The sequence below is a fragment of the Acinonyx jubatus genome, chromosome C2 (assembly GCF_027475565.1).
Source record: "Acinonyx jubatus isolate Ajub_Pintada_27869175 chromosome C2, VMU_Ajub_asm_v1.0, whole genome shotgun sequence".
Taxonomy (NCBI): domain Eukaryota; kingdom Metazoa; phylum Chordata; class Mammalia; order Carnivora; family Felidae; genus Acinonyx; species Acinonyx jubatus.
In genome coordinates, this window is record NC_069384.1 from 77,157,620 (window position 1) to 77,168,703 (window position 11,084).

Sequence of the window (11,084 nt, forward strand, 5' to 3'; positions counted from 1 at the left end):
GAAATGTTAGGATATGATGAAGCAAAAAGGTCAAATGCAGTCAACAATTTTTAGGTATAACATATTTAACTTTAGAGGGCAAAGTCTATTACAGTGTTGCCTCTACCATGGATTTGTAGGTATCCTATTATTTATTTCAAGCTACACTACCATTTGTAAAAAGGCTTATGTTAAAAATCTACCCTGGGTAACCATGTGGTTGATGAAATTATCACACCAACATCCAGTTTTTTGCTTTTTGAGTCAAAATGCTTTATCAGTTTTAACATGGTCATGATGCTGGTTTTCCCCTCAACCATGAGAGAGCTAACCAAGTTCATGGAAAGTGAGAAAGGGTGTTTTCTGTTCAACTGGACAAATTAAGCTTGCTCATTTGAAAAAAAGAAAAATGTACTGGAAATTTGAAAGTGGCAAGGGGATTTTGAGCCTGACAATGTTTCTCTCTACTTAACAAATTCATTCTGAACTTTAAAGAGTCTAATTCATAATTAAGACTCAGATATAAGTAAAGAATAGGAGGCAAACAATAAGAACAGAGTGACAATTAATTCTCTCCATTTAAATTATCTCCCAAATATTATGGCTTAAGGTAAAACCAACACGTTAATAACTGTCATTTCCAAAACCTTGACTAACCAATAAGTACACATCACTTCATGTCCATTTCTCATCTATTTTAAATGGAACAAAGTGATTTTCAGGAGTTTGGAAGTGCATAATTACATAGACTAAAGTCTTTGGACTTTGATCATAATTATAGTGCTTTATCCATCCATCACTTGTTGCTTGAGGACTGTTCCTTGGCGAGTTATTTAAAGGAGATAGGAACTCTGTCAGGACAAATTTGAGCTGCAAAATAGCTAATCAGAAACTTGGCTCTCTTGACTTAAAACAGATTGAAAATTGCTACTTTAATCTCACAATCCATTTGGCTCTTAAGTAAAGTGAGAACATGAAGTCTCTCTTTAGGAAGGCATGTGTCTGTTGTTCATATCATTGGGTACCTTTTTTCAAGCTTCCTATTGGGACACTGGGTACAAGTTTGTCTCGCTATATAGTCTCAAAATTGGTTGTGCAAACAAATGAATCATCTGCAGTGCTTGATAGAAAATGCTAGTTTTGCATTCCTTCCCCTCACCCTCAATTTCCCAGAGAGATGTATCAATGTAATTGTAAACCTAAAATTAACTGGGAACCTTATAGCATCAGAAGGTCTAGAGCTGTTTTTTCAATAGTGGACTGAGAACTACATGAATCAGAAAGGTTTGTTTTGTTTACAATGTCATCCAAAGGCTCCACCTAGACTTATCAAATCATAGTCTCAGGCTGTTGATAGAACATTTCTCTGAATTCCAGAAAACATCAGAAATGAAAATGTACATCACTATGTTTTCCTGAAAGCCAACTTGGATGTTACAATTTTGGGCATCAGTTACCATCTAAGAGTTGAATATAATATACCTCCATGGAAAGCATGTTGAGGAACTTGAACAGAGGCTACTAACAGAGATCCCACTTCCAATTTGCTGCCTCCAGGGTGGGTGCTTTGCATTTGTAGTCCTCAGCAAGCAGGTGTCTTCCTACTCTCCCATGAACTCCGTTGTATTAGCTCTATATATGTAATTCTACATTGGATTCCCTGAGGTCTAGGACTATATCTCACTCTCATCTTCTACTGCCCCCACTCAGCACCAAAAAATAAAAATAAGTAAATAAAATAAAATAGTTTCTGGAATTCTTTAAACAAATCAAAACCAAAAAAAAAATAGTTTGAGTTTCTACATCTACAATTTGAGGATAAAAATCCTTTACGTGGTGAATTAGTTTCCTATTGCTGCTGTAACAAGTTACCGTGAACTTGTGGTTTAAGCCGATACAAATGCGTGATCTTACAGTTGGATAGGTCAGAAACCTGACATGGCTCCCGCTGGATTGAAGTCAAGGTACTGGCAGGGCTGCATTCCTTCTGGAGGCTGTAGAGGAAAATCTGTTACCTCGCCTTTTCCAGCGTCTAGAAGTGCCAGCCTTCCTTGGCTTATGATCCCCTTCCATCTTCAAAATCTGTTAAGATGTTTTTCACATCACAATTCTGACTCTTTTTCTCCCTCCAATTTCCATTTTTAAGGACTCTCATGATTACATTGAACCCACATGGGCAATCCAAGATTGGCCTAATTTAAGGTCAGCTTAAAGCTTAATTCCCCTTTGCTGTGTAATATATCATAGTTACTGGTTCTGGAGATTAGCACCTGGCCATCTTTGGGGGCCATTATTCTGCCTTTCACACCTGCCCACCTCCCAGGTGGATGAGATATGTAAGGTACCGGGAATACTTTGTTAACCGTAAAGTTCTATACAGTTCTAATAAAATGATTAATATGTTCTGTGGTAGAAATAACATTGAACTGGATAATGAGACTTAAATTCTAGGTCTGGTTCTGCTTCTATTTTGTTCTGTGATTTGGGGAAAAACACTTTGCCCCTCTGGGATTCAGATTTCTCAATTCTGAAGTATAAGTACTGAGAGAGACAAGCCAAGATCATGCCAAGACCCATAATTGTTGTCCTTAATTCAAAGATGATATAAAGCAAAATGGAACTTCAGGTATGCCCACATGAGGACACAATTGTTGCTGGAAAGGAATCCCCAGTCTAGCTGATGTGCTATACACACAGAAGCACAACTGAGCATTACACTAAGGGAATGCATTTCAGAGTTCTGTTGGGTTCATATATAATCCTCCAAGTCCCAGCCGTGAACAGTAGATCAGAGGTTGTAATCTCTGATTACTTTATGAGGAAACTTTTACTTAAATAGCTTAAATGATTTCATGAATGTCATACAGTCAGTTAGTGATGGAGTTAAGACTGTGATTCAGATCTTTTAACAAGTTCTATGTGCACTCAACTAACACACTTCCCCGCCTCTCTCCCAAATAAATGCACTTACAGCAAAGGAGTAGCATACAGAATTGTAACCCGTCATACTTCGGGCTAACCACAAATGATCATAAAGTTCTTTGAGAACTTATTCTGGTGAATATTGTAAGGCTTTGAAGCAGTTTCTTGTTGGTTACAACTGATGGATACGTTAGTCCCTGTTGACAATTTGTACCTTCATATTTCTTTAGGAACCAATTCTTCCTGCCTTCTGCCTTGTCAATCCAAGCACTGATAGAGACAATACACCCAGACCGTTGCATGCTGGCTTGTTACAGACAAACAGTGATTATGGAGATGGCTAAAATGAATGGAGCAACCTTACTAAAAACTGTTTTGCAATGGATGGATACATCCTTTATCTCACATATGAAATTGTATTATTATATGTTATATCAATTCTGCAAGTCTTTGTATGTGCATAAAGAGCACTGTGGGAGTATATTTCATCTTCATACTTGTCATGATCCTGATAGGAGTAAGAGCACTTGAAAAAAGAGTGATTGTAGAGAATTTAATGAAGAAACTATGTATCAAGGTACAAGGAATAGGATAAGGCTTTTTGGAGTTAATCATGGCTGAGACTGGCTACCACCTCTAAGCTTGAAAGAAAGGGAGAGTAGGGACCAGTTACTTGAACTCAAGACATTTGGACCTGTGGCAAGGGCATCTGACAGGACCTGCAGCCTTTAATAAAAAAATCCAACAGGGAAGTGGCCTGGGAAACATATATCCTAACTTCATTCCTATGCTCTTTTAACCCAAGAGGAAACCAGAGGATAAAGGAACTGTCAGTGTAGTCTTTAGAAGTAAGCTTCCAGAAGAACAAAACAAGAAGAAGAATGGAGGACACATGTGGAGAGACAAGTGGAGGGCACCCAACACAGAAGTACACCTGCCTTTCTGTGATTTCATCTGATAAATGAAATGATCTTCCACTATAAGTTCTCTGTCACCACACTTCCTTTTGGAATATATTTAGAAAACAGAGTGAATAAAGTTGACCTTTCAGCTAGTACAGCATAACATTTTCAATCAATATGTAATTTACACAGGAAATACTTCTTACTCATCCATACACCATGCTAGCAGTTTGAGCTTTTTTGAATAGAGGGGACTGGCAAAAAGAACACAAAATTATCGTGCAAGTGGTTCAAATTTTAATGTTTCATTTTCTCTTATTTTTAGCCCTCGGCTATCATATTATGTTCAAGATTTAATCTTGGTTCATTTTTATTATCACTTTAACTGCTTTATTTTCAAAAAATTATATTTTGAAAGAAATTAATCTTCCTTTTAGAATTACTCCATTAAAAAAATCTATTTTAAAAACTAGATGGCAATTCTAAAAAAAAAAAAAAAAAACACAGGATGAAAGACGGCCTCGATTATTACCCAACAACACACTAACAGAGATTTAGCTTCTAAAATGCTAAATTTTAGATTCATCTTGAGTTTTTAACCTATTAAAATGTAAACAGAACTTATTGTTCAGTTTTCATTTTTAAGAAAATGGTAACTTACCCACTGGCTCTTATTTATTTATCTAGCATAATTTCATCTATGCTTTGATATTTTGTGAAAACCAAGTTAGCAATAAAATGACAAGGCTTGTGATTTTTCCCACCTTTTCCTCTTCTTTGTAATGGTCAATGTCATCAACAGGGGAAAACTAAGCTGTATAGTTTTCATGCCTCTGTGGTTATCAGAAGTTTTTGCAAAGACTAAAGTAAATTGGATCAATACTGGGGCAGAAATAAACGTATAGTGTCAATATTTTTAGGTGCAAAGGAAAAAAAACAGTGAAATCGCAATTTTAACTGAGAGAATGATTATCATAGTACTTTGAAATTGGCTTTTTGGGAATGGCATTAACATTCAGTAATAAATGGTAATAGCATCCCTCATTTATCCTATTCTGTGATAGAAGGAAATCATGCATTAAAGTAGCTTGGAGTTAAAAATAACAAGATATCTTGTTCTTTTCTCTTTTGAAAATTCCCTTTCATGACTTCTTTCAAAAGACAAGGTCAGGAAAAAGACAGATTTAACTATGTAGATGACGATGATTATGGAATGATTAAATTTGGTCTTTCTTAAAATAGATTTTGTAAACTGAGAACTACAAGGGTTGTCTGCTAAGAAAAAGCAACTCAAACCCATTCACTCACTAGGCGTTAAAGTGAATATTGTTTATTCTTACTTTGGCAATATACAGTATCGCAGGTTTCTTATAGTGATAATCCACTTATTCATTTACTCACTAAGCAGGATAGATAGGAAAATAATAATAATTCAGCTCTTAAAGTCTGTGGCAAAACATTTAAAATATTTGAGGAAAATGTATCTGCTATTAAATATATAAGTATCGCTGAGTTAAATAAATGAACATCACAGCCCTATCTTACCCATTTTGGTATTTCCAGTGACTTGCACAGAGTAGATAGATGATCAGCAACGAACTTTTTTCTGCTCTTTATTTGCCACTTAAGTTTTAATTACAAATAGAGAGGACACCATCTTGCCTAACACCATTTATCAGGTGAATAAATGTTTCCTGACCCCGCCACCCCCGCCACCCCATGCCACTATCTCACAGCTCCCCATGTGCTTTTGTCCTTTCCCCAGAAACAACACTCACTGTGATTAAAGCTCAGGGCATTTGGCAAAGTGTAAAACTATTTTAAAGTATTATGGGTATTTTGAATTTTACAACATGTCCAAAACAGATGATTTTTGCTCCATGAATTAACAGGTTGCAGGGACAGTTTGAGACACAATTTTCTCATTTATTTATATTTAAAGGCTTCTCTTGTCAATCACTAGAAATGCCTCCAAGGCAGAGGTATACAGGATTGACGTGTGGGTTTCTAGTCAATAGAAGAAAGTTTCTTCTCGAGCTGAGGTAGATCCAAGTACCTATTTAAAAAAGATATCCACAAGGGAAGCATTATATAGCAAATGTTTCACCAGAGCTATGCTCGTAGAATAACATTTCAAAAGAATTTCAGTAGGATAGAAAATTTTGTGTCTGGAAACAAATTTTGAGAACCAGAAAATGTTGGGTATTTTGCTCTTTATTGACCCAATTCCAAACTCCAACTAAATTTAATTTTCAAATTATCCAAGAACATCAGCTCCAGGGCCGTCCATTTTTGTTAACATTGTCGTTTATGGCAGACAGTAAGGCAGGAATCCAATCACCACTTACATTTCCTATTTCAACCCGGAAAACCACAAACTTGCTTCCTCTCTGTCTCTCTCTCTCTTTCCTTTTTCTTCCTCTCTTTTCTTTCTCCGCCATTTACCTTTCTGCTTTACTTTTCTGCTTCTGCTTTCTCAGACAGCCCACCAGAAACCTCACAGGAAGAGGAGCAAAGTCTACATAGTCCACATTAGTGTCCTACATGGTGACAAGTCATATTAATGAAAAAGATCACACATCTCCATAATTGCCTAGGCAATTTGACAGTAACTGAGCCCTTCCCAGAGAGCCCACTCCACTTCTAGTACAAGGTTCCAATAAGCACCGGTGGTGAATGACAAGTTAACCCCTTTGGAACCTCACCATTTTCAACACTCAGAGGACCTCTCTCATTAGTCTTATAAAATAAAGTATGAAATTCCAACATCACATCTCATGCTGTTAAATTAACAGCATCACACTGCTACATATGACTTAAATATCTCCCATAACTTTATGACTGGAAAAACACTGTTCAGATTTCATTTACCAGTTTAAAAATAGCAAACTCTAATTTGAAACACATACACACACATCGTGCATGCTCGCTAATATTCCCTCTTAGTACTAGGCAAATGTTTCTTCCTATAAACATAAATAAAATTCAGTATCATCACAAATTTTAAAAGTCAGATTTGTCAAAAGATGATGTTTGTTATGAAACAAATCAAGAAGAAAATATTTCTTAGAGTCAGAAAGACAAGCCACAATCTGGCAGCATAACAATGGCTACTTCATCTATTTTTAATGTATAAATCAAAAGTATTCTGTGTTTATTTTGACTCGAAGATAGACCACAGATTATCATGTCCCCGTCCAATGACATTTCCTCTTCTTGGGTGGGTGAGTGCTGAGCAAGGCAAAGAACAGAGTTTAAACATCTTAAAGGGGTGTGACAATTTTTCAAGAAACCACGGGAAAATTGTCTTCCACCCTTGTCACTTCGTAGATCCATACACGAACTAAAATCAGAAAAGATGCCCACAGACCACTTTCCGTTCACAGAAAGTCCAAAATAATATCGCTGTGCTCATAAACAAGGAGGGGTTGCCCTTTGTCCACAGCACAAACACTCATAATACACAAGGCACTCCAATTAAGTTTTGATAGAAGTTACGTCACATTTCAACTCACCGCTGGATGTATGGGTCGGGACAGTACTGTAGGGTGGCACACCGTGAAGTTTCACAATTCATTTCCTCCAACTCTCTTTGACAGTCAACAAGTGGAGAACAATTATATAACATATACACATATACCTGTGTATATATAGATATAAAGCCAGGAGCCTAAAAGCAATAGGGTCAAATGCTATCAGACATAGAAGTTTAGACACTTCCCCCCTTCACACACATTTGCAAAGAGGCGGAGCGTTTCTTGATTTTAGCCAATGAGATTTGTCAAGTGACTAAAACCTCAGAAACACTTGATTCTTACCAGCTGGGCATCCTCTCTAAAGTTGTTCTTCCCCCTCTACCACGGCTTTAGAGTCCTGGAGGTATAGTGGCCACACTTGTGGGCAACTTGGAGGCATCGCCGAACTTCTGGTCTCTCCGGTGATTGGATGCTGGCATGAATGGCATCAGAGTTTAATTTCAGCAGCCTGGACTTTTGAAACAGAACTAAGCTGATGAGTGTCCACCCTGCTTAAGTTAATTAATGTTTCCTTGTATCTGCATACTGATATGAACTGAGGACTTCTATAACTGCTCCTGGTGCTTTTTTTTTTTTTTCCCCCAGAGCTGCTTAGGAAGGGTGTGTGTGTGTGTGTGTGTGTGTGTGTGTTTTCATCTCCACCTCCCCGCCCGCCTCTCCCCTCCCCCCGCCCCCCCCACTTCATTCTCCCTTTCAGCCAACCGCCTGTTGTGGTCACAATCTCAAATAGCAAAGACAGGGAAATTCCTTGATTATATTTAACCTAGAACTCACTCTTCGTCTCAACTAAGAGAAAGAGATATCCATTCACATCCCTTAGAAGTTTCGCCTGCCACAAATAAAAGAAAATAACCATTACTGAGTTGGGTTTTTTTAAGATCCTACCTCAAACACACGCACATGATTTTCTTAAAGTGATAATAGTATATTACTTCAGACTCTTTTGAAGCTTACAAAATCATTTCAAATTGCCTGTTATTGAAAACATTCTAGGTTTACTTCAACCTCTATCAGTGTTGTACTTTCTTACTACGTTTTCCTGTTTTTGCTGGTTTGAGTTTCACTTTGGCTCAACCTACTTTAGAGTAAAATCATTAAATTGTTCATATATCCAAAAATCAATATAATATCAGAAAATTCTACATGCAGAATAATTTATTTCCTTTCTGAATACAGGCTGTAAACCTGTCCTGGTTTTGTGGATTTGGAAATTGAATAAAATATGATTCAGAAGCTAAATTAAAATAGACTCCAGCAGGAAAAAAAGACCAGTTTGTGTGCCTGAGTGTCACCAACAGGGCAAGTTCATGTCTTCCACTCACTCCCTAATCACAGGTCACCTGTGAACTGTGACAGCAGCAGTTGTCGAATTTTGTGACAATCTAAAATCCTTTCCAGAGAAATTTGACATTTCCTTAAAAGAAATTCCAGTTCAAAATGTGTTTCATAAAAATATTTCATTTGTTGCTTCAGCCAGGATAGAAGGGAGAAGCTATTTAAAACTTGACATTCTCTTCCCTTACTTAGCCTGAGAGTGTCTAACATCTGTGAATTGTGAAATTCACAAACATGCTGGCCTGAGCCCCAGCCAAATCAAACAGCTTGTTCTACAAAATGTGAAACTTGAAGGGAAGATCATTTTACTAATGAATTAGAGATTCGTTAATTGGAATTAGAGTGTTTGGCTTTACTCCTGCTACTGGAATACAGGTGACTGGAATATACAAAGTTCTTAAATTGAAAATAGTCAATTTCCTCTGGCTATGGCCAGGTGACTCCATCACGCAGGGCCTTGTTTTCCCCATTTATAAAACGAGAGGTGAAATAATGATCTCTAGTGCAGTGCTTCTCAACTGTCAATGCATCTGTGGGTCACCTAGAAATCTTGTTAACAGGTCCTCTAGTTCAGTAGGGCTGTGGCAAGGCCTGAGACTATTTCTCAAAACCCCCCATGTGATGCTGCTGCTTCTGGTGTTAGCATCACATTTTGAATAGCAAGACTTAGTACTCCATCCAGGCCTGATATTTATTTACTTCTAGGAAATAATCAGGACTCTCCTACATATTTTAAATTACCAGGAGAGGCTCTAGGCCCCCAAATAAGTTATCAATTTGCAAACATTTCTAGCATGTTTTTCATTTCAAAAGGTTTATAGCCTAATTTGTAGAAAGCGGCATTAAAATTTTTTTTAATGTTTTATTTATTTTTGAGAGAGAGAGAGTGAGAGTGGGAGGAGGGAAGAGAGAGAGGGAGACACAGAATCTGAAGCAGGCTCCAGGCTAACCAGCACAGAGCCCGACACAGGGTTCGAACTCACGAACCGTGAGTTCATGACCTGAGCCGAAGTAGGACACTTAACCAACTGGACCACCCAGACGCCCCTATAGACAAGAACATATAAAACGCATGCCTTGACATCAATAGTTGTTATTTAAAAAAAAAAATCCTAAATTTACTTGGCTAAGAGGGACAGCTGTTAAGTGGCAAAAATGTTTACATAAATAATTATGAAAAATATTGGGTACTATTGCATTGCAGAAATAAATGCAGAGTTACCTGGTCCAAGGGCAAAAAGGCAAATTCTTTAGGATTCGACATCATGCCAGTAGCATACATCATCTACAACCTGGGAAAAATAAGTGACGATTATATTATAATTACCATAATTGCCACTTATATTAATATTACATCTGTCTTCCCCCAGGGGTATCGGGTTACTATACAAATGCGTAAATTCTGTCTTTGGTCTGCAAGTTACATGTTTTTCCAGCAACTTAAGTCTTTTAGGCAAAGACTGTAATAGAATAAGTTACACGTAAGCCTAGGAAAAGACAATTGCCTTTCTGACCAAGACCTACAAGTTTGAAGGATATCGTTGGTGACAACTTTTGATGTGCACGAAGAGGAAGAGAAAGTTATGGGCAAAGGGAAACACTGGCATTTATGGCCTGGAATTCTGGACAGAACGTAAGAGAAAGGGACACTTTCCCCTTCTCAGCTCCTAGCAGCTGAGAACGTGCACTCTGCCAAACTCAAGTGTTTTAAACACAAAACTTTGTCCCTGATGCCCATGTGAATTATTTCACTATAGCTCTTCTTTATGCACTCCATCCACTGGTTACCTCCTTCCCTGGTTGCTCTCCTGCCTTGGATCATATTTTGTCCTCCCCTCCAGAATGTTTTTACACCCCATCTGTTTATATCCACATTCCACAAATCCTTCAGAGAACAGGAAGCCTTTCTCATCCCTCCAGGTGAAAGGAAGCTACCCCACCTCTAATGTCTATATCTGAATCATATCTATACTTGTACAAGGGCATCTGCCTCGTAGATTTGAGCAATTTTTGCATAAGCCCCGTCTTATGTACTGGACCATGAACAGACTGAGGGCGGGTTTTCTAGCGGGTTTTCTAGCTGATTTGTCTCCGCATCTCCAGGGACTAGCAGAATATGGCTCAGTGGAAGAATAATGTGTTTATATCTTTGCAAAAATCATCTAATCCTAAGTATTACAAGTAATTGAAAAAGAACTTCCATAAAACACTTGACTTTTTAGAATCAACATTATTGGTGTATAATTTAAATACAAGAAAATCCACTAATTCTGTGTTCAGATTGAGGTTTGACATATTGTATGCCACCACAACCAAGATATAGAATATTCCATTACCCCGAAAGTCCCCTCATCTCTCTTTGCAGTAAATTCTTTCTCACCACTGACCCTAGACAATCACTCTCTTGCTT

General features: G+C 37.6%; 1 protein-coding gene across 6 annotated transcripts in view; it reads right to left on the reverse strand.

The window, feature by feature from the left end:
- TP63 (tumor protein p63) overlaps positions 1–7,928 on the reverse strand; it is a 228,662-nt gene extending 220,734 nt beyond the window's left edge. For 2 of the 6 annotated variants that reach the window (XM_027061192.2, XM_015064364.3), the window contains exon 1: positions 7,319–7,547. In XM_027061192.2, the coding sequence (XP_026916993.1) occupies positions 7,319–7,431 (113 nt within the window). In that variant the 5' untranslated portion in view covers positions 7,432–7,547. Of the gene's footprint in view, positions 1–7,318; positions 7,549–7,621 lie in introns of those variants that run through there. The other 4 variants (XM_053221061.1, XM_015064359.3, XM_015064358.3 and 1 more) reach the window with 4 other exon arrangements.
- Between the last annotated feature and the right edge of the window lie 3,156 nt (positions 7,929–11,084).